General features: G+C 34.7%; 1 protein-coding gene across 4 annotated transcripts in view; it reads left to right on the forward strand.

Moving 5' to 3' along the window:
- COP1 (COP1 E3 ubiquitin ligase) overlaps positions 1-24,510 on the forward strand; it is a 251,041-nt gene that overhangs the window by 37,590 nt on the left and 188,941 nt on the right. For 2 of the 4 annotated variants that reach the window (XM_072648565.1, XM_072648563.1), the window contains exons 4-6: positions 2,214-2,290; positions 4,509-4,628; positions 14,740-14,808. In XM_072648565.1, the coding sequence (XP_072504666.1) occupies positions 2,214-2,290; positions 4,509-4,628; positions 14,740-14,808 (266 nt within the window). The remainder of the gene's footprint in view (positions 1-2,213; positions 2,291-4,508; positions 4,629-14,739; positions 14,809-24,510) is intronic. The other 2 variants (XM_072648562.1, XM_072648564.1) reach the window with 1 other exon arrangement.

Raw genomic sequence — 24,510 nt, forward strand, 5'->3', positions numbered from 1 at the left:
ATAGTAGTTACTTAATACTTTTACTTAATACTTAATACCATTTATTCCCTTCATTAGAGTTTCAGCTCTTTGAAGCCAGAGTCTTTGTCATCCAAATTTTGGACCTTAGTATAGTGCTTTGCATATAATAGACATCTAGTAAATGGTAGTGGAGTGAATAGATAGAAGGGTTTGAAGATATCACAATATTGTGCTATATAATATCTAATGGCATATATTTATATAATTTGGAAATTTTCTGCTTTATTTTTTAAGATTGAAATTCTGTATAGTCACTCAAAAGAAAACTGAATTGAGAATTGACCTATGTCACCAAGTTAGGTGGACAGATTTCCATGGTTGTTGTTAAGCTGGCAAAAGATGTTTTCAAGTTATTTTCCCCCCTTCTTATATACCTCCCTGTTTAAAGTGGCAGTGGACATGATATAAAGAAGGTCAAGTGATAGGCAGTCTTGCTGGAATATACTCTCTTTTCCCTTGGACAGATGTCTGTATGATATTCTCAGTAGAAATTAATTAAAATTTGTTAGTATTTTGCTTTTTCACATCGTAATTAGAGAGCAGACTTATAGAATTTTGGGGGAGGGAAGTTGGGAGAGGAAAAAGGGTATTTCTAGCTTACTCTGACTTAGTATTGTGGTAAGACTGCTTAAGTCAGGAGCGCTTCTAACTCTTTTGATATCCCTTCTCTCAAGATGCTTCTTAATCATTTAACATCTCTGAGCCACAATTTTCTTATCTTTAAAATGGGTTTGACAACATCTTATGGCAAATATCAAATCATGTCCTAGTAGGCCTCATTCTGCCAAGTCCATCTAGGGCCTGCCGTGGGCTGGGAGAAGACAGAAATGAAACAGTCCTTGCTTTCCAAGAAGCTTTTGTTCCCTGGGAGATACATAATAGTATGTGCAAAATAAATACGAGGAAATTTTCTGGGGGAAGATACTAGCCTCTGGGAATATCACAGCGGATGTGGTGATCAAGCTGAAATTTGAAGTGAACTAGGAATTTTAAGTTCAAGTTGAAAAGAATTCCAGGTATTGAGGACCACCTATGCAGAGGCTGGAGACAGGAGAGGAAATGTTGTGTGTAAAGAGTAGCAAGAAATCCATTTTAGCTGAAACTGTTGGAGCAAGGTTGAGAGAAAAGGGCTTTAAAGTTGAGTAGAGGAGTTTGCATTTGATTATAGTGGTATTAGAGAGCCTTTGGAATTTATTGAGTAAGAGAGTAAGATGGTTAGAATTGTGCCTTTGGAATACCACTTGTACTAATGTATGGAGGTTGAATTGGAAAGGGATAGACTGGAAGCATAGAGATCATTTAGGAGACCATAAGAATAGTCTAGTCAAGAAGTAATAAGGTGATCTTTGAGTGGAGAGGAGATGTGTGTTAGAGACACTGTCAAGATAGAATGGACACAGCTGCCCCTGATTGTATTTGTGGGGTGAGGGAGAGGGAGAAATAGCACTAATGTTGTAAACTCAGGAGACTGGAAGGCTGTTCATGACTTTGACTGAAGGAGGGGTGGGTTTTAGGGGAAAGATAATACTTCTGTTTGGAAAATGTTGATTTTGAGAGGCCTATGAACATTCAGTTCAAGATGTCCAATAACCAACTGGTTACATGCAATTGGAGCCTAGGAGAGAGACCAAGTCTGGGTAGAAATAATAGTTAAATTCATGAGAGCTGATTAGATCAAAAAGAGAGAAGAGAAGTGGGATCAGGACAAGTCCCATAATTAGGGAGTTGGAAATGACTGATGATATGCAAAGGAGACTGAGAAATGATGAATGATCAGAGAGCTAAGAGGAGAACCAAGAGAAAACAATGTTACTGAAACTTAAGAGGAGAGAATATTTAGGAAGGAAAAATGTTCATCGATGTCAAAATACAGAAATAAAAAGATCAGGATTGAGAAAGTCTGTCAGATTTGACTTATCAATATGTTGCTCATTGAATCAAATGACATAATGCATAAAAAGTGTTTTTTAAATTTTAAAACCCAACGTATATATTTCAGGTATTATTTCAGGTTTATTTCAGGAACTATCCATTCTTTAAAATGTTAATAGTAAACGAAGCAAGAGTAAATTAAGTCCACGTTTTCTGCTTTTTAAAAATTATTTTGTGTTTTGTGCTTATGACATTAAAAAGATTCAGCTAAAATAGCCAAGTCTGGTACATATAAAGTAATAAATTCTTTTTCTTCCCAGTAAATGAACTCATTCTCAAACAGAAGCAAAGATTTGAGGAAAAGAGGTTCAAGTTGGACCATTCAGTGAGTAGCACCGTATGTTTCAACTCTTTTTTCAACTACATTTTATATCTCATTTTGTTTTTACTAAACAGTTTAATCTTAAGGAAAAGTAGAATAGTTTATCATTGATCCAACTAAAAGAAATTGTTTGATCTCTGTAGGATTTTCCAAATTTAAGAATTACCCACTTAGAGTAATTTGTAGCACTTATTTGTTTGTGACTATCTGGATCAATTAGTGGATAAAGGTAGGCTCTCTAGACTTTAAAGTCTGTGAAGAAAGTGACCATATTTATCTACCTGTGTATATAATCAATTGTGATTTCACTAGTAGGCACTTAATAAGTATTGAATTTGATTAGAGTAAGGCCTTATGAGATTGAAATGGGATTTTGAAGAAAAGAATTGGGAAATGAGGAAAAGAAGGTGAGATTACTGTGAGAAAAGATTTTTGATAATCTCTCCAAGAATCTTGTATTTGGGAGAACTAGTCCTAAATGGGTTTTAATTCACATTTGGGTCAAGTAATTACACAGTATCTTACTAAATAGATCCTTGAAAGAACTAATTGAGCTCCCATTATCATTAGCAATAATAATAATGGCAATAATAACTCACTGTTTAGATACTTTTTAAAAATATAGCTATTTCTACTGTACTGGGTAAAGTGCTTTTTACTCTTTGTGGTCCTTTCATATATTTTATTCAGATAATCTGGTATGGAATTAAATTAAAGTTAAACCTGTTTAACTCACTAGAGTGTAGCCTATGAAACTAAAACATGGTCCTAACCATGTTCCTCAATGAGTAAGCAGTGAAATATTGAGAATTTTTAAGAACTTCCTCCTATATTTGTACACTAATCCTTCAGATAATCAGTTTGATCAGAAAGTGAAAATGAATTACTATTTCCCTGACTATATATTTTTTGGCAGTGTAAGTAATAGCACTCCTTATATTTAAAGTGACTAAAAGCCTAGGAGAATGTACTGCCTGTGAGAGTGTCAATTCATAAAGGACCAATAACATTTCTTATTTTTTCTTTGTAGTGATAGGATGTCTTGCATTTAGTAGCCTTCTGATAAACATTTCTGGAATGAGTGCTGTACAGTAATGCATAATATGAGAACACCTTAAACTGGAACAATATCAGATTTTAACTAGTAACATTAAAAAAACCAAAATCCTTAGCTCTAAGAAAATATTTTATTTTTGTCCAACATAGATCTTGTTCAGATTAGTCCGAAGTCATATAAAAAATAATTTTCTCATTGACTTCATTCCTCTATATTTCATTTTACTCGAGTCTTATATTATTTACTTTTAGTTGTGTATTTTATGGTTTGAGAGAGATTTAAAGATTTGTGGAAATTGTTCCACATTTCTATGAAACAGAAACTTTACAGCAGATGTTATTTATATAAATGTATACTTCTTGATGCAACACAGTAATACTTAAAAAAAATCCTCTAGGACTGAATTACTTATTAATTAGTTGGGCTTGAGTCTATGACTTTTTCTGGGATGGGAATTCGATCAGATTTTTTGTTTCTTTGCTGCTAGCAGCAGTGGTGGTAGTGTCTTAGAAAAAGGTTTCTATCTTCGGTGCCTTAAACTCTAGCTGATGTAAGACTTACATTCCATCATTTACCATGGAGGTAGGCTTAGTTAAGCCAAGACAGTGATCCGTGTGTAGCTTTTACTTAAGTAAATGGGAAACTCTTGGGAAAGAGAAAGGGCACTCTGTTGTTTGGATCCGAGCTACAGCCCTCCTTGTCTGGATGGGGGAGAGAATATCCCTCCTAGGTTCTTGGAGAAAATACTCAAGTTCAGTTAAATTTTTCATTAAAATATAGACATTTTAAAATAGCTTTCTTAACTTAGAGATTTAATTAATGAATTTTTGTGTGTGTATGTTCCATAATAATAATAATAATAATTAGCAGTTTGTCACTTTATTTAAGAATGAATGATGAGTTTGATTATTTTTGGCATGAAAGTTCCAATGAAAAAGAGTCAGGAAGAATTTTTCCTGTGAAAGGTAGAAGGACATAGTTTCATCCAAAAGGCAATGTTGAGTTATTGCCAGGGAATCAGTGGCATGTAATGTGGTAGTAGTATATTTTTGAAGGCAGCATAACAAACGTAATGGAATCTTATAATTTAAAAATGTATTGTATAAGCATCTAGAGTATGCCTTTTGTTAGTTAAGGTTTTGTATTTCCTCTCTCTCTTCATTTTTTCTATTTCAGAATGGCCACAGGTGGCAAATATTTCAAGATTTATTGGGAACTGATCAAGATAACCTTGATTTACCAAATGTCAACCTGATGCTAGAACTACTTGTGCAAAAGAAGAAACAGCTGGAGGCAGTAAGTGGAAGGTTTTTTTTCTTGTGTTTTTTCTTGTTTTTTCTTTAATCTTGCTCTGTGTCAAGCTTGTATTTAAACAGTCATGGCAATAATTTTAGAAGTAGTAAGGTGACATAATTCAATCTACCTTTTTTCCAGTTCAGGCAGGCAAGATCATTTCTCATGTTCATTAGTACCCCCTTTTGAATCAAAAGGGCAACTATTAAAATTAAGTTATTTTTCCTGAAAATAAATGGAATAAATAAACAAGGCAGTTGTACTTTGCATCAGTTAAACACATCTGGATTATTTATTGAGTTATATGTAAGGTGAATTTTAGTTTAAGAAAGGTGAATTTTAGTATAAGTAAGGTGGATTTTGGTGTGTATAAAGTAAATTTTTATTATTATTTCTTGGAGTTCAGTTTCCCAGGATCCATAGCCATAACAATCTCTTATTTCCAGATATTAGATATGAGTTCTCACAGTTGTGGTTCAAAACATCTTCACCATGCTTGCACAGCATTATATAATGAAAAATAATATAAACATCCCCTGTGGCTGCACAGTGAGATACAGGGATGAGGTGATGTCAACTTGTGAAGCTATTGCTGGCAATATGCCTTCTTTGCTGCCCTATAAAGCAAGTAGACATTGTTCAGTGAATGGGGAACCTTAGGGGGACTCAGTGTTGAGTGCACAAGCTGGAATGCTGTGTATGTCTTGATTGACCCCCATCTAGGCTTGGGGGAAATCTGTGTTTGCCTCAATTGGCCCCCATTGAGGCTTGGGGGGATTTATTGGAAGCACAAGTTGTTCCTGTCTTGATTGACCCCATCGAGACGTGTGGGTAGTTGTCCACCCCCCCTTCTCATTGGTCCCTGTGAGAAGGGTGAATAGGGAATGCTATAGGAGTTATGCTCATGTTATCAGCAACATCTTCTGAAAAAGCTAGACTAGAATAAAGTAAGATCATTAGCCCGTTTTTAGTGTCTTTCCTGTATGACCAAATCAAGAGTGAACCTGTGCTAGCAGCCCTTCTATGTGCTGAATTTATTTGTCTTGCATGGATCTGCTACTGATGCCACATTTGAGAAGGGACATTGACAGTTGGCATTTTTTCAGAGGAGGTTAATCTTGATAGTGAAGGAGTCTCAAAACAATGCTAGACAAAGAGTTGGCTAAGGAACCTGAAGATAGATGTTTAGCTTGGATAATAAAAGACAGAAGAGGAGACATGAATGCAGTCTTTAAAAAGGTTGATAGGTAAAAACACACTTGAATTGGTTTTTCTGTGATCTCAGTAGACAGAACTAGGCTCAGAGGGTAAAAGTTAATAGAGAAACATATTTCAACTCAACATAAGGAAAAAGCTCCTAATATTTATAACTCTCAAAAAGTCCAATGGGTTGCCTTTGGAGCTAGTGGATTTCTATTCACTAGAGGTCTTTAAGCAAAGGCTGGATGATCTGCTAGATAAATGGTAATAGGGGTTCTTTTTGGATTATGGATCAGACTAGATGTCCACTGAAGTACCTTCCAACTAGGAAATGTGATTATGTATCTTAGGAACAAAGTCTTTTTTGGTAGTAACAGTGTATCAATTGCTTATATTCCATATTAGTCTCAATAAAATCTATCTCCTCTCTTCCTCCCACTGCTACCTAAAATTTAGCCTACGTAAAATCTAACTTATTGTTATTCAGTCTTATTTTTCAGTATATACATATGCATATACATGTGCATATTTTCCTGTTGAAAATGTTTTCATTTTAGTGCCTGCAAAAACATTTTGAACAGTGCAGTAGTTGAGATTAGTGGGAAAATTAAGATAAAATTAAATTTGATTTAGAGGTAGCTTTTGAGAACTGCATTTTTGTATGTATGTTTAATCATATCATGGCCATTATATTTTTTTAAAGCACTTTGAAATCTTAAAACAAGAAAATTTGAACTTTGTCAGATAGCTATCCTTCCAGTAGAAAAGCTGCCTTTATCATTACATTCAGAATATAGTCAGCTGTCACTTTTTTCATTCATCCTTCTTTTCATCTTTGTACTTTTTAGACACATTTGATCACTTCCTCTTCACTTGGCTTCTGTAATACTCTTGTCTTCTCATTTTCTGCTTACCTGTCTGACTATTGCTTTCCAATCCACTTTTCTGGAACATTCTCATCTCCTGCCACTTAAAGTCTCACAAGGGTCTGATATCTCTCCTCTCTTCCCTCCATGTTTTCAGAGATTGCTTCCAAATCTATATATTCAATCCAGATCTCTTTCTTTGAATTTCTGTCTTCTATTCCTGTGGACTAAGTAAAGGCTTGGCAAGCTTCCAGACCATGTCTGTTCTTTTAGTTATGTTCTCTCTTCTTGCATCGCTACTACTCTGGATCAGGCCCTTTTCTTTTCTAGACTATTGTAAAAATCTTCTAGTTGGTTCCCTTTCCTCAAATCTGCTCTCTCCCACTTATCCTCTACTCTTATTTCAAGAGTGGTCTTTCTGAAGCATAGATAGATGTGACTGCTTGCCAGTGCCCAACTCAAGAGGCTTCAGTGACTCCCTACTATCTCTGATGGGGCTGGCGTAGCATGAGTGTTTTAATAAACTTAAAAAAAATCATTTTGATAACTTGATTTCAATATAATTGATTTCCTTTTTATGCTTTTGAAAAATTATTCTGAGGTTCAGCGTCTTCAACAGACTTCTAAAGGGGTCTGTGCTCCAACGTTTCTTTTTAAATGGATTACACATCAGTCTCACTCACTCTGCATTCTTGTCAAACTGACTCACTATTTCTTAATTAGATCATTCTAAACCCCTGCCGTTAATGCTTTCTCTCTTCATCTTCATCCTTTGGAGTCTCTAGCTTTCTTCGGAGCTCAATTTGTGTCACTGATTATATATGGTATCTCCAAATGCCTATTGTATATCATTATGGATGTTCTGAAGCATCCTAGACTCAATACTGTACTTGTCCCTTGCCTGCCTTCTTTTCTTATTTTTTTTCTTTTACTTTTGAGGGGACCATGGTTTTCTTAGTCATCCAGGCTTACCACCTAGGTGTCAGCCAAGAGGTGGGTAAGTGGCACATTGAATAATACTCTGGGCCTGCAGTCAGGAAACCCTGACTTAAAATCTACCTCAGCTACTTACTACCATTGTGACCATGGGCATGTCAATTGACCTCTGTCTGCCTCATTTTCCCCAAATGTAAAATGAGGATTACTATCCATATATATTGTTATTATATGTGTATATATATATCTGTATGTGTATATGTACATGTACATGTATATGTATACATATAACCATATATGAATATGAGTGTTTTTGGTATATATATAATAGTTATAATATCTGTGAAGAGCTTAGCACAATACCTGAAACATGCCAATTGTTCAGTCATCTTAGTTGTGTGTATCTTCCTGACCTCATTTGGGGTTTTCTTGGAGCAGAGTGGGGAATGGTTTGCTGCTTCCTTCTTCAGCTCATTTTATAAATGAGCAAACAGAGGCAAACAGGTTTAAGTGACTTGCCCAGGGTCACACAGCTAGTTAGCGTCTGAGACAAGTTGTCAACTCATGGAGAGTAGTCTTCCTGATTGCAGGCCCAGCACTCATGTCTAGCACATCCTAGGCACTTACATCCTTGTTTCTTCTCTTCATCCATGCCTCCTTACTGTCACCCCTGTATCCATTCTATTGCCAAGTACTGTTGATTTTGCCTTCATTACATCTCCTGTATATGTCTTCTTCTGTCCTCAGACAGTGTCACCACGCTGGTGTAGGCCCTCATCTAGTACAATGACTTTCTGGTTGGTCTCCCTGCCTCAAGTCTTGCTCCATTCCATTTCATTCCATTCTTCACTCAGCTATTAAAATTGATCTTCCACATCACCCCCTTATTCATTAAACTCCTGTGATTCTCTGTCACCTTTAGGATCTAATGTAAATATGAAATTCTCAGTTTGGCATTCAAAGTCCTTCAGATTTGATAGCCCTCTCTTATCTTTCCAGTCTTTTATACCTTATGCCACCCTTCCTTCCTGTCCAACATTCCGTGATCCCATGATAATTGACTTCCTTCCTGTTCCTTGAACCAGACACTCAATTTTCCAACTCCGTGAATTTTCACTAGTTACCCTCCTGTGCCTGAAATTCTCTCCCTTATTTTCATCTTTTGGCTTCCACGTCTTCCTTCAAGTTCCACCTAAAATCGTACCTTCTACAGAAATCCTTTTCTGATCCTCCTTAATGCTGGTGTTTCCCTGATTATCTCCAGTTTATCCCTTTTTTTGTTTGTAAATCATTGTTTGTATGTTGTTTCCTATTAGATTTTTAGTTCCTTAAGAGCAGGGACTATCTTTTGCTTTTCTTTGTATTCCTTGTGCATTTGTGCCTGGTACATGGTAGGCACTTAAATACTAGTTAAACTGACTGATGAAGCCAGTACTTAAATTAGATCTATGATGTTAAAAACAATGAACTATTTGATATTAAGATATTGAATGAAAAGAAAATAATTTTTAAGAGCTCTGTGAGAGTGAATAAAAAGACTAGTTTTTGATTATCAAGTAACCCAGATTATCACTGTTGAAGTCTTCCTCCATTTCCTCACCCCACAAAGCCAGTCAGTGGCCAGATCTTGAATACGGGAATGAATGAATACGTACTTGCTTACTATATACCTGCAACTCTGTAATTACTGAGGATACAGATAACAAGCAAGCAAGATTGTTCTTGCTCTCAAGGAGTTTGCATTCTATTTAGGACAGTAGAGGTCAGGGAGGAACACTGATTTACACAAAAGTCTTGATTCTAACTCTGCAGTATCTATTTCTTTCTCTTTATCTCATCCTACAGCCATCACCTTAAATTACCTCGTAACATTTATAGACATGCACACATACTTTTTTTTGTATATAATGATATGTACATGGTGTCTCCCCCTCTAAATAATGGGAGCTCTCTGAAGGCAAGGGCTTTCATATTTTTCTTGGTTTCCCTGGCACCTAGCACCATGTCCATACATAATAGGTCGTTAAAAAATTAATTTTGATTGATCTTTCTTCATCAGTACCAGTTGTAAACATTTAATATTTCACATTTTGCTGTGAATAAATAAAATAAAATTTATTATTGCCCACTTCACAGGATTCTTGTGAAAAATGTGCTCTGTAAACTTTAAAGCACTATTTCAGTATCACCTATTATCCTAAAATACTTAAGTCTTACAGCTGTCATTATACCAAGTTTATTTCAAAGTTTTTGAGTTTGCAAGTTAAGACTGTCAGTGCAGTTTTTAGATTCATATGCTGTCATGCAATATTGCATAGCCATGTTTGTGTAGCTGTTACTGAGTAGGGAGTATTAGGTTTTATTTTCTTCCCATGAATCATCCCTTGGTAGTTGTCTCATTTGTAATGAATTAACTAAATGGTAATCATTACCAAGGTGAAGGAGAAGATATAAAATACTTAGAAAATGCCTAAAGTGAGGTATTATTTTCCTCTGTAATTGAAATCTGATTGTATCATTCCTTTTGGGACATTTGTGCTGCTATCTTTAGGAAATATGTTAGCATAAAGAAAATTTAAAAACTAGGTAATTTAATAAGAAAAATTACCTTGAAACCTGCATTTTATAAATGGGAGCTTTGTATTAATTATCAGCCTTAATTGATATAATTTTTAAATGGGAAGAATTTTATAAATTTGTGGCTTTATAAAGATTTGAATTGTAATTAATTTTAAGTATTATTAATGCTGTCTCTTTGCATGAAGCCATGAATTTTATGGCACTGTAAAAGTATGTCCAGTCATCAGGATTCAGTAGAACAATAGACTAGCTCATAGAGAACTAGACAGTTCTCATAAGAGTTTTGTCTTCGTATTCAACTAGCTAGTTGGGCATTCTGGTTCAAGTTACTTACTCTCTTTTATTTTTCTCATTTGTAAAAGAAGCAGGTTGTACTGGATGTTCTTTGTGGTTTCTTTTCTGAAAATAATAATAAACAATAGCAGTATGCTATTGCTGTATTATATTATAATAAGACCAATACAATAATAGCAAATATAATAAATGTTTGTTAAGAATAATGTCCCCTCATTGGTTCCTCCCTTTAATGAGAGGCCAAAAGACCTCACTGTTCTCCATTCTTAAATCTGAAGAACATTATAAGTATAATATATTCCCCTGTATTATTTAATTAACATTTTAATATGACTTACTTTACACTTAATACAATTTTTGAAAATCTTTTATTCTCTTTATATTTCACAGTTTTCTTGTGTATTTGAATTTGTTATGCTGAACTTTTACTTGGTCATTAGAAATGATCGATATGAACTGACCTAGATTTATTAACCCACAGAAATAGCTGCATTTTGGGGGGGGTCTCTCAGGCAAAGGGGCAGGTGTGTGGGAATTCTCTGTAGTCTCTTTATGTTGAGTTGTCCTCTTTGCTTGAATTGACTCAGTATTCACTTCTGTTAGTAGCCATATTCAAATCCTATTTCTAGTGAATAGACATTTAAGTACATTAATGGATCCTTTTGAAGATAACATGGCCAGTACTTTGTCAGAGAGCTACCTGAACATGTTGCTCAGGTGAATATTTGTTAACTACGTTGTTATATTAATTCTTTATGGAAAGATTCTTAATCTTTTTTGTATCATGGACCTCTTGGGTGTGTTATTGAAGCCTATGAATCCTTTCTCAAAATCATGTTTTTAAAGGCATAAGTAAAATACACAGAATTACAAGTGTCATACACACACACACGCACACACACAAAAATACAAATACAGTTATCAAAATAGAAAAAAGCAATTTCAGTTATCCCATATTAAGAAGCCCGGCTAATGTAATCAAGATAGAGCCTGTGAATAGTGAACATGGCATCCTGAGACATGCAAACAAATCAAAGTACCTCATATGAGAATGGAAATATATTTTAAATGCCAAGAAAGTTGCAGTGTGTCTGGGTATTTTCTTTTATATTTGGTCATCTTTTCTAACTTTCACCCTTTTGGAGAAGAGTGTTAGTAAACATGCAGTGAGAATTTTAATTACAATTGTCATTGGCAAGACAAATGGATAGTGGAAAAAGAAATCTTTGAAGCATACAAATGGAGATCTGACTTAGTATTTAAACTGACTGGTTTAAATTACTTTTAAAAGCACAATATGTTCAACAAAGAAGAAAATTCACTTTACTTATTTAACTTCAAGGCACCTTATTTTTCTTTAGCAGAGTTTAATTTGTTTTGCTAATTATTGTAAATATTTTAATGCGATCAGCAGGTTATCACCAGCCATTTGTCAATTGGTGTTACAGTTTTGTTACTTTCAGAAACTTTTATTTTGCTTCTGTAATTGAAGAATGAGACTTACTGGGTATGTTGATTCAGATTTGCTTCTTCTTTTCAGTGTTTTCATTTAAAAGAGATCGTTATCTTTTAAAAATTTAATTATAACACCTGTGCCTCTATGCCTTTGTTAACAATACCTTAAAAATTTTTATCTTCTCTAATGAGTTAGTTCATCTAGAGTGATTTTGTTCCTATTTCAAACTATGTAGTTGATTTGTCTTATCTGAGAGGTCATTATAGTTTTTCTTTATCTGAGTGATAATATGCCTATGATTTATTCTAGTTACTAATCTCGATTGTTTGTACTTTTTCTTCTCTTTCCTTAAAGTAGATCATTTAAAAAACATTTTTTACTTCTTTATTTTCCAACAACCATATATTTATGAGTTCTTGCAGTATTTGTATGGGAATGTAGAATTTTAAATAGATTTTCCTAGTTGGCTTTCTAAAAACCACCCATTTAATATCTTTAATTTTTCATTTTGTATGTTTAAATAAGATCAGTGGAACATGATCATTTTAAGGATGAATAATGATTCTAGAATATCAGTTATTTTTCTTGAAACTGCATTGATTCTGTACTAATTTTATTCTGTGTAAGAGAAATTGGTTAACTAGTAGTTGGAAAGTTGAAACAAGTCTGAACTTGTCATTTTCCATTATGTGTTTTTTATGTAGTAGCATAGTATAGGTCAGAAATAGCCATGTGTGGTGGATAGATTACTGGACATTCAGTCAGAAGGCCTTGGTTTTGAATCCTGCCTCTGACACTTATTAGGGCATTAGTTATGTGGTAGGCAAGTCAATTAATTATGAAATCTAAAGGATTTCATAGATTATTGATCATAATAATCATAATAGATTTAGAGCTGAAAGGGACCTCAGAGGATATTCAATCCAAATCCTTTATTTTGTAAAGAAGGAAGCTGAGGTATAGAGAGGTTAAGTGACATTACTCAAGATAATTGTCTGATTTTAACCCAGGCCTTCCTGATGCCAAGCCCAGTGCTATGTCCCTTATATCACAGTGCTTCCTAAGTTATAGAAAGGTTGTTTCCTATCTTGTTGTAGGAAAATTTCTAAACCATAAGTTCTCAAGTATTATAGTGATGAAATCATGGATCCTTCACCATTTCCTGTGATATAGCTATGGTGTAATTGTGATATAATGAAAGGGTAGTGTAGAAATGGAAAAACTTTCACATGATAGATACAGAATTAGGAAGGTAATCAGGTGATTGGGGAAAATAGACTATATCACATACTTTACAAAGAGGTTTTCTTTCTCCCTGTTGATATCAGTGTAAGAATATGAGCAAACAGTTCTCTGAAGAAGAATTGTAAGCTATTAACCATAAGAAAGATTGTTCTGAATCACTAGTGATAAGAGAAATGCAAATCGGAAAATTCTGAGGTATGTAGCAAATTGTCAGTGATGACAAAGGATGAGAATAGTCAGTGTTGGAGGGACTGTGGAAAAATATACGTGTTAGTATACTTTTGACAGAGCCAGGAATTGGAACATACTGAAAGGTAATTTGGAATTTCATTAAGAAATTTACCCTAGTGTCCATACATAGCCTTTGGCCCAAAGAGCTCACTTCTAGACAGATACTTCAAAGTAGGCAAAGACAGAAAGGAAAGTACCATTTGTACTGACTTTTATAGCTAAGTGTGTGTTTGTGTGTGTGTGTGTGTGTGTTGTATAAATATATATATATATGTGTATATATATATATAGTAGCAAAGAACTGGGAACAAAAGCAGATAACCATTGACTAGGGACTAAGCAAATTTTAACACATAAATATAATGGAATACTACTGTGATGTAAGAAATTACAAAAACCAAGACTACGTAAACTAAAGTGAACAGAACTAGAGAACATTTTATACAATGACTACAATAATATAAATGGAAAGAACAACAACCAGAGAAAGAAAAAATAGAATATTGTATAATTATTAGCCCGTCTTGGCTCTGAAGAACAGATTGGAAAATGTACTTCTGTTTTTTGCAGAAGCTGGTGATGCTGCCCATATTGAGTTCATATGTTTGTTAGTATGGCTGAACTAATTAGTTTCTTTTTTTATCTATTGTTACAGAAGATGGCTCTCTGGGTAGGGGAAAACATATTTGGAAATGAAAGTGATATAAAACCAGTAGACGTCAAGAAAGTTTTTTTTAAAAAGATAGTACTGAACTTGTTCAAAAGAACTGGTTTCAAATTTACCTTACTTCATTAAAATCCAGTGCGGTAGAGATTAGGCTGAATTTAAGAGTCCGAGGACCTGGATTCATCTGACTTACCTGTGGAACCTTGGGCACCTCACTTCAGTTCTTTGGTTCCAGGTTTCTCCATCTGAGCACTGAACAGATTAAAGCAGATGATCTATGAGATCTCTTTTAGTTGTAATCTTTGATCTTCTGTAGCCACTGGCCATTTCTTAATCTGTTTCTTAATCTAGAACATGAAGGGGTTGTACTCTTTGAGCCCTTTCTGATAGTAAATCCTTTGCTTTGGGATTTAGACCACTACTCTTCTCATCTTCAGAATATTTTTTGAAAATTATTTTTAAAATGTTTTGCCAAATGAGAAACCTTAAAATGAATGTATAAAATGATACATAGCTTAATTGGTGGTAAGCATACTTTAAAGTTTATATGAACTCTTTTATCACATTCATACTGAGCTTTTTAAAAAAACAGATTTGCGATCAAAAATTTTTCTTTTAAAATGTAATTTTCTATTATAGGAGTCACATGCTGCACAACTACAGATCCTTATGGAATTCCTCAAGGTTGCAAGGAGAAATAAAAGAGAGGTATATCATTTTGTGTTTGATTTACTGTATGAGTGTTTGTTTTTTAAATATTGATGCCTTTCCTTATTCTGTAGTAGAATTTTTACATGGGCGCAGTATTAATATTTAAGTTGGACAAATTTGGAAAACAAGATTTCTGAGGCAGCATTCTTGATAGCTTCATTTTTATCTTCTCAGTTGATACAGTTGATTGATTCTTTCAGGGTGGGTTCAAAAATTTGTCAAGGGATGGTTGTTAAAGATGAGAATGTAAAGATGGGGTAAATATCTTTTTTCACCTAAGATTGAAGTGACTGATATGCTTCATTGAATGATTTGGATTTGTTTTGTGATCGTATCTGTTATGAATGGAAAAAGGAGGCAGAGTACAATACTCAGATTTGTAAAGCCGAAAACAAGTAGAAGGTGAAATGCAAAATAGTATTGGGAATAATTTTATGGAGAAGAAAACAGTAATATACCCAGAGTACAGTAAAATGAAATCATAGATATTCATTGGAATTTTAACCTTTGGAAGATTGTAATGTTAATAACTGTTAATAAATGTTAACAATTTTAAAACTCAGAATACAGAATATTTCCCTGTTTAAAGTTTAAAAAATTCGTCATCTTTTAGCGTATTTAAAAATGTGGTCAGATACGTTGTGATTATGATAATGATGGTGGATGATGTTACTGCTCTAGAAAAACAAGATTCAGTGAAGGCCTGCCATTGGAAAATCTTTGTTATTTAAACCCTTTTTCGAATCTCAGCCGTTTATACTCTACAGTTAGTGTAAGAGGGGTACTTTTGTTCATTCCGCCTGTTGAGGAGGCTGTAAAGGTAAGAAATTATCTTCTTAAAAGTATTAGATATTGAATCACTATAATTCTTTATTATTTTTAGAGAAGCATATTGTGGCAAAACTTTTAGTGTTCTTTTGTTTGATGGCTTTTCTGAATATGTGCCATTTTATGTGTGTTCTGCTTTTTAATCTCTGGTTTATATGTTACTTTTTGTTATCATTTGAATGGTTTCTTGCCAGCGTGGTTTAGTGAATATGTGACGATGATTACGTTTACATCTCCTTATGTGACATATGAGTCTTTTTCCTAGTCTAACCTTAGAACTTTAGTAGCTGGTGGCTTCAGTTTTGTTCTTTCTTAAGCAAAATAAAAATTAACTTTAGTTAGGTGAAGATTAATGTTTTTTAAAAATTACATTTTAGTCCTGCAATCAAATGACTAAAGTCTCTCCCCCTCTTTTTTTCCGCAAGTAATCTGGAAAAAAAATACTGCATGTTATAGAATGTTTTCTAGAAGTTGAAACAAAAAGTGAAAGGAAAATAAGCAATCAGCAGCCTAGCCTGTCATTTTCAGTGAGCGTTTCCTTTAAAAAAAAAAAAAAAGACTGACTTTTGGTTTCCCTCCATAATTACCTAGTATATATATTTATGTAGTGTATATGTTATTTTCCATAGTAGACTGAAAGTTCCTTGAGGGTAGGGACTTTTTCCTTTCTTTCGCTTTTCTTTTTTAGTGTTGAGCATGGCATCTCCTATGTAGTAGTTGCTTAATGAATGTTTGTGGATTGATTAATTAGTTGTGCTTTAAGATTTATCAAGAGTGAGATTTGTCAAGCCATCTTCTGGAAAGTAAAGGAATGATCATGACAATGAAACAATTTTTCTTGATGACTCTGATTTGCCCCTTAATTCTCAGATATAGCTAATTGTGCTCACCAGGGCTTTGCCAAGCCTAACATCAGTAAATCAAGTAGATGTTATAATTATGATTATTGTTAGTTTTATATACCTAAAATATGACACAATATAATGATAATCAACATTACTAATATAGCCCTACTGTAGAGTGTACCGCACAACTTGAGGTCTTTCTTCTTACTGTTGATTAACTCAGATCACTATATCTCATTTTCTTTTTGTAGACTACTTAGCCATGCAAATTCTAAGGTTTTCTGGACTTTTTTTACCCCTGTCAATGTGGAAGTGTATTCATCTATACTTTTGGGATTGATAGTGCTTTTTAGGACTTCATTGTAAGTTGAACAAAAGACTAGGCAGCTAGATTTAACAAATTTAAAAGCTGAAACATTTATTCGTACATTTTTTAACTTTCAAACTTTACAAATGGAAGATGGAGCTTAACTAAAAATCACTAAACTTTATTAGCTCATCAGCAGATAGACCTGAAAGTATTCTAGATTATTTTTAGGGAAATGTAGGTATCTGTCTTCTTTGGAAGATATGACAGTATGCTGGTGGAAATAACAGGAAAATTTAATATTGCATAATTTGTCTTTAATATTGGTGCTATGACTTCCTAATTTAAATGGTTTTTCACTTGCTTCAGTTATTATTCAGTTATTCAGTTATTGTCACATGATGCAATTAATTGTGGTATAAATTTTATAATTTAGATTTTTTTAAATAAAGAGAAGTAGAATATTCTGAGTCTGGAAAGCCATTTTGAGGTTTGCCTGTGAGTTATTCTCAGTATTGTGCAACAAATGGAATTTAGCTTGGCTTTTTTTTTATTCCCACTTGGCTTTTGCTTTGGATGCACTTCGCTCTTATTGTAGAGCAAGAGACATCCAAAGTGCTGCTCACTTGAAAACCTAGGGTTGACCATTTTGTTCCTTAAGAACCAAATCTTTTCTTGAGAGAACAGTATTAAGAATGTTGTGAAATAATTAGTAAAAGATATGTTGTCTTCTCTTTTCTTCAGCTATAGTGTGATATTTGCCTTATAGAGGCAAAAAAACCCTAGTGTAATGAATGCTGAACTGTATTTTGGGAGATCTTGATTGTAGTCTTAGCCCTGCCACTAATGACCCTTCTAAAACCTGTACTATCCTTACTATTCATATAAAGAGCCTTAATGTCATATAAATTTATAAGAAAAAAGAGCCTTTCTCTAATTGATAGGTAGTCTTGTTTTTTCACTCCCGATGAAAATGTTAGCACTACACACAGCTTCTTCCAAGAATTCATGTACATTTCCTTTACCCTTTTTTTTTTAGGTATGTTTGTATTTCAGTGTTCCTAATTAATTCTGGTCTTTTTATTAGAAATTCTTAAAGGTCCTTTATTCCATTAAAGGCCCATTTTCCCCTTTGCAGGGTAAGTTTTTCCTGTATCTTTTGCGTGTTGTAATTAAATCTTCAAGACATTCTCTCATTTATAGTAGAAGCTATATGATTTTGACATGTCCTTTAGTACTACTACTTTTTGAATGTGTATATTTTTCTTTGATTATGGGGGCTTCAGCATTTGATTCATATTCCTGAGACATTTCCTTTTGGGATTTCTTTCAGTAGGTGGCAAGTAAATTTTTTCAATTTTCACTTTACTTTCTGGTTCTAAAAGATCTGAGCAACGATCTAAAGGATCATGTATGAACTTGCCCCACTTCCCATTCCCCCCCCACCCCTTTTTGAGTCATGGTTTTCCAGTGAATCCAATGATTTTTAACTTCTCTGTATTTAGCCTGTTCTCCAGGTCAGTTGCTTCTTATTAGATCTATTTGATTTTTCAGTCTTTTGATTTTGTTTTAAGATTTCTTGATTTCTTATGGATTCATTGATTTCTCTTTACTGTATTCTTATTTTCAGCAATTCCTTTACCGGGATAAAGGTTATCTTTTTTCTCATCTAAATTATTTATTCTCTTTCTAGTTCTTTCCTATAGAGCTTTTATTTCATTAAAAAAAAATTTTTTTTTTTTTGCTTCTTCTAAGTAACCAGATATTTCTGATGCAAAATACACATTTTCTTTCAAGTCTCTGCTTGCAGTTATTATGATGTTACTCTCAATCTTTCTAGGTGTCTCTAGATTTGCAGTAATTTTTTTTATGTTTACTGATATTTTCTATTTATTGCTCCAGTTTTAAATTCTTCAGTTGAGATTTTGTCCTAAGGCTAGACTCCACCCACTGCTGCACTTGTGGGTGGGGTGGTCAGGCTTTCTTGGTCTTTCTCTGGCCCTTCTGTCCAATACCTCCTGTGATTAAACCTCCCTTTATTTTTGAGGGTCTGATGACTGGATCTTTAGGACTCTCTAAAGCATCTCAAGACAGGGTGCTAGGATCCTTGCACTTAAGATATTCCAATCTGATTGTTTCCAGGCTGCACACTTGTTGGCCCTGTCCACTGCTGTTTCTCTGTACTTTGAAAATCCTTACTGCAGCTTTCTTGGGAGAAAGTGATTCCTGTGGGCATAGCCTTTTAGGTTGTAGATGTCCCTGTTAGTCCCTGGTCATTCCCGGTAGCCTACCATCTTGTGGACACTACTTTTCCTTTTGCCCTTGTGCTTCTGGCTTGCCTTTTATACACTTCTGGGATAAAAAAAAAAGTAATTTTATTTTCTCAATGGATTTCTTGATCAGTATTCAAACAGGTACAAATTTTAGGGTTTTATTGGAGAAGGTTCTTGAAAGCTGAGCAACCTGCCTCCCATTCATTCTGACATCTTGTCCAGAAGCCTGTGAAATTTAGTTTTATTCTGAAGGAAAGCTTCCTAACTATTAGAGTTGATTAAAAGTTGAATGGGTTTCTTGGGGAGAGGATGGTTTCCTCACTTAGTGGAGGCCTCTAGATAGAGACTGGATGTCTGCTTCTCAGGTGTGTGAGGATTCCTTTTTAGGAATGGTTTGGACTAAGTACCTGCTAGGGACTCTTTGAACTAAAATTGTGTGATTCTATGACCATATATCCTAATCTTACCAGATGAACTCACCTACTAACTTTTGTTTTATGGATAAGAGGGGGATTTTCTGGTATACAACATATAAACCATCATGTTTCTATGGTGCTAGTGACTTGTCAACTGCTGGGGATGAATATATTGTCCCCTTGAAGTGGTTGAAGAGTATTCTTCTTAGAGCAAGAGAAATTATGCTTTGGAGCAACATGAGATTTCTAGTTTGCTTAAAGGCTTGGCTAGTGTTAGGGAAATAGAAGGAGTAAGCACTTTGTGGAAACCTGGCAGTTGATGGCTATAATGCTTCCTGCAAAGATACCTTCCAAATCACCTCCCCATGGGCAAAGCTTCACATGGACAAAGTCCCCTTTATCTCATCCTAGCTTTATTAGAAGAAATATCCAGGAAGGGGAACTTTTATTTGTCCTGGGTTAAGGGATGGTGCTACTTTCAAACCCCAGGATGGCCTAAATGCAATGATTAATATGGTTTTTTTTAGCTTATGGGCAATGGTGCTGGGCATGTAGGAGGTACTTAAGATAATACTATTTCAAATAAAAGTAGTTAAAATAGGCATCTTTATTTTTAGGGGTAACATTTTTAACGTTTCTCTGTTATTTATTGGCACTTGGTTTAAGGTAGTATTGGTTGTGCTAAAAAAATTATTCTTTACCCGTTATTTTAAGTGCTTTTAAAAATCATGAATGATTATTGGGTTCCACGAAAGGCTTTTTTTCACATATTGATGTAATTACATGGTTTTTGTCTTTTCCTATGTTAATACTTTTTTTTCGACATTGAACCTGCATTGTGTGCCTGACACAAACTCTACTTTGTCATGATAAATTCTCAGTGTACTGGTATTTTTCATTTTCTGTTTACTTTTATGTTCATATTCTTTAGTAAAATTGTGCACAATTTTGTTATAGTATGTGTGCATATGTGATTTTAAAAGCAACACTATATATTTACTTCACAAAGGTGTAGGGTAATGAGCTTAGAAAGTTGAAGAAATTCTACTGCAAGTGAGATTTTCCCCCCATCCTTGTTTGATGGTTTGCCTTTTTTTTTTTTGTCGAAGATTTGTTTGCTTATATTAGTAATTTTCTGTCTTATTATTGGATAATTTATATTTTACAGGTAATTTTCTACTTCCTTTAATTTTTCAATTTCTTAGAAATAATGAAATCATTTCCTTAATTACTTTTGTCTTTGCTTTTAATCTGTAATTTTACTGATTCACATTTTCTCTTTTTCTCTGAAGCTAATATTTTGTCCTTTGTATTTGGTCCTTAAAAAAATACTGGTTTTATCTGTGTTATTCTTTGATTTTCTATTTTTCTGTTCTTATAATCTCTATATTAATATTTTCTTGTGTCTTTTTAAGTTCCATCTTCATTTATTTCCTATTTTTCTTAGGCATTTAATACAAATTTACCTCCAAGAATGGCTTTGTCTGCATTGCCTAAATTTTATTTTTTGATGTTATTTTATTTTAAATTCATTTTTCTGATTTCTTCTTTAAGCCTAGTTATTGTTTAATAAGTTGTTTCTCAGTTCCCATGTAGTTTACAACTTTCGTTCACGTTGTTAGCATTTTATTCCAGTTTATGATCTGAAGGTGGTGGTGCTTGAGCTGAGTTTTGAAGGAAGAGGGAGATTCTAGGAGATGAAGGTGGGGAGGGAGGCATTCCAGGCATGGGGGAACTCTTTGTTTTTAGCACCACAGAATGTGATTCCAGTTTACATTTTCATTCTTACATTACTATCTTTGCACATGATATGCTCCAGACAAGCTACAAAGTTGCTTATACCCCTGACATTCTGCCTTGTTAGCTTTTGAATAGGCTGCCTGGACGTGTCTACAATGCTCTCCTTTCCCAACCTCCAAGAATTCTTAAGTCTTTCCTGAAGATTCAGCTCAAGTGCTACCACCACCATTTATTTGAGGCCTTTCCTGCTTTTTTCCTCACGCTTTTTGGGTAGTATTTACTTGTCTCTGTGCATGTTATACCTTCTTCCTATCCCTGCCCAGGCGGAGTGTAGCATCCTTGAGGGCAGTCACTTTTGTTGCTGTTGTGTATCTAGCCTCTCAAAGTGATGTATATACATAATTGTTTATTAGATTCATAGGAGCGTGGCTCCTTTGAAACTGACTCTGTTACCCTTTGTTTGAGATGAAACAGGTAAGTTAGAGATGCTTATATCATACTCTCGTTCAGATTTAAAACACTCATTTTAAGTGAAGTAAATTCCTTTAAAAATGTATTGTAATTCTTTTTCTCACTGCAGTTCTTTCCTTAATTGACATTCATCCCTAACCTCAAATTATATATTAGGATTTCTTATGGTTTGCAGGATTGTTAATGATCCATTTTAAAAATGGTCTTTCAGCATGCAGAAAACAATTCATATAATGAGAAAAGGTACAAAGACTATTTGGCATCTAATTTAAGGTCACATTATTTATAGATGTTGGTAGTTATAGATCTGATTTCTGGTCTCCCCTTTTTATGTTTTTTAGGGAAAGCGCTGGATTGGGAGTCAGGAATACTGTGTTCTAATTCCAGTCCTGTCACTAACTTTATGTGACCCTAGTCAAGTTATTGAACTTTCAGGAACCGTAGTTTCATTTATAAGATAAGATGATTGGACTAGGATGATTTTTTCTAGCTCTAAAATGTTGATTCATTGAATGCAACTACTACATACTTCAGGTATTACCTTTTATCTTTTTATTCCTTTCCCATCCCCTTTTTCTCCCTGGCCTCTGGTAGCGCCCCAAGAGAAGGTATTATCACTTTTTTTTCCCCCACTGTAAGACTTTCTGGATATACCAACTGATCGACAGCTTTGCAAAGATGGAGGTAGTCATGACCATTTTCTGTTCTAATTGGACTTGAAAGTTCTGGACTGGGAGACTTGGAAGTGAACTGTATATAGAGTCTAATGGTGAAAGTACTTTTTTGTATTTTTGTAGTTGTCACATATACATTTCACTGATTTAAAAATTACTGGTATTTCCTAGCTTGGTTTCATTTTAGGCAAAGTATAATTAGTGTCAGATTTAGGTTATAGCAAGAAGACTGGGTACCATTGGCTTATTCTCTATCCCTTGGAGTTAGGATTCTTTTGGTTAGTTTATCTCATTTCTACTCTCTAGTACACCATTGTATTATTACAATAAAAAATCACTCTTTGAGTTTCTAAAAGAATTCAAATTTTATTGGCTTTTGATCATATTAGAGCTTCACAGCCACTCTTCATCAGCTGAGTTGTTAAAACTGTGGCCCTGTTCCTGGAAGTTTTTGTTTTTTCCTTCTTTGGTCTTTAACATAGCTCCTTTGTGAGCCTTTTTCTTTCTCATACTTTGTAACATAGCTCCTTTGTGAGCCTTTTTCTTTCTCATACTTTGTCATTTCATTTGGAATTGTATTTTTTTCTTCTACCTTTTCTCTGTAATTTTTCTCTAAAAACGTCTTGTAGGTTTTCCTTACCTCCACATATCTACTAGCTAATCATTCCACCTCTATAAAATTAATCTTGTTCTATGATTGATAAGCTTTGTGCCATTTATTTAACTTGTATACAGAGCACATTATGCAAAATGCTAGGCTGGATGAATCAAAAGCCGGAATTAAATTTTCTGGAAGAAATAATAATAATCTCAGATATGCAGATGATACCAATCTAATGACAGAAAATAAAGAGGAATTAAGAAGCCTTTTGATGAAGGTAAAAGGGGAGAATGTTAAAAGCTGGTTTGAAGTTTGACATCAGAAAAAATTAAGACCTTGGCAACTGGTCCCACCACTTCCTGGAAAATAAGAGAGAAAAGAAATGAAAGCAGTATATTCTTCCTTCCTTCCTTCTTTCCTTCCTTCCTTCCTTCCTTCCTTCCTTCCTTCCTTCCTTCCTTCCTTCCTTCCTTCCTTCTTTCCTTCCTTCCTTCCTTCCTTCCTTCCTTCCTTCCTTCCTTCCTTCCTTCCTTCCTTCCTTCCTTCCTTCCTCCCTCTCTCCCTCCCTCCCTCCCTCCCTTCCTTCCTTCCTCCCTCCTTCCCCCCTTCCTCCCTTCCTTCCTTCCTTCCTTCCTTCCTTCCTTCCTTCCTTCCTTCCTTCCTTCCTCCCTCCCTCTCTCCCTCCCTCCCTCCCTTCCTTCCTCCCTCCTTTTCCCTTCCCCCCTTCCCCCCTTCCCCCCTTCCTCCCTTCCTCCTTTCCTTCCTTCCTTCCTTCCTTCCTTCCTTCCTTCCTTCCTTCCTTCCTTCCTTCCTTCCTTCCTTCCTTCCTTCCTTCCTTCCTTCCTTCCTTCCTTCCTTCCTTCCTTCCTCAAAGATCACTGCAGACAGTGACTGTAGCCATGAAATGAAAAGATGCTTACTCCCTGGAAGGAAAGCTTTGGCAAATCTGGACAGCATACTAAAAAGCAGAGATTTCACTTGGTTGACAAAAGCCTATCAAGTGACTTGTGTATACCTGTGAGAGTTGGACTATAAGGAAAGCTGAGTGCTACAGAATTGACGCTTTAGAAGTGGTGCTAGAGAAGACTTTTGAGAGTTCCTTGGACAGCAAGGAGATCAAATCAGTCAATACTTAGAGAAACTAATTCAGACATTAATTTATGAATTAAATTAAAACTAACTTGACTGGAAGGTCAGATAGTAAAGAAGCTTAAATACTTTGGCCACATATGTAAAAGACAGGACTCATTGGAAAAGATCCTGATGTTGAGAAAGATTCAAGGCAGAAGGAAAAAGGGAATGACAGAGAATGAGATGGATAAAAAGTGTCATGGAAACACTGAATATGAATTTGGACAGACTTGAAGAGATAGTGGAAGATAGAAGACCTGGCTGTGGTCCATGAGGTCATGGAGAGTCAGAAACAACTGAAGAATAACAAAAAGTCAATAGAGTATTGGACTTGGAGTCATGAAGAATTTGATTCAGATGCTGCCCTGGCTTTTGTCAGCTGTGTGAACGTAGACAAGGGCAGCCTATTTCCC

The sequence above is a fragment of the Notamacropus eugenii genome, chromosome 2 (genome assembly GCF_028372415.1).
Source record: "Notamacropus eugenii isolate mMacEug1 chromosome 2, mMacEug1.pri_v2, whole genome shotgun sequence".
Classification (NCBI taxonomy): domain Eukaryota; kingdom Metazoa; phylum Chordata; class Mammalia; order Diprotodontia; family Macropodidae; genus Notamacropus; species Notamacropus eugenii.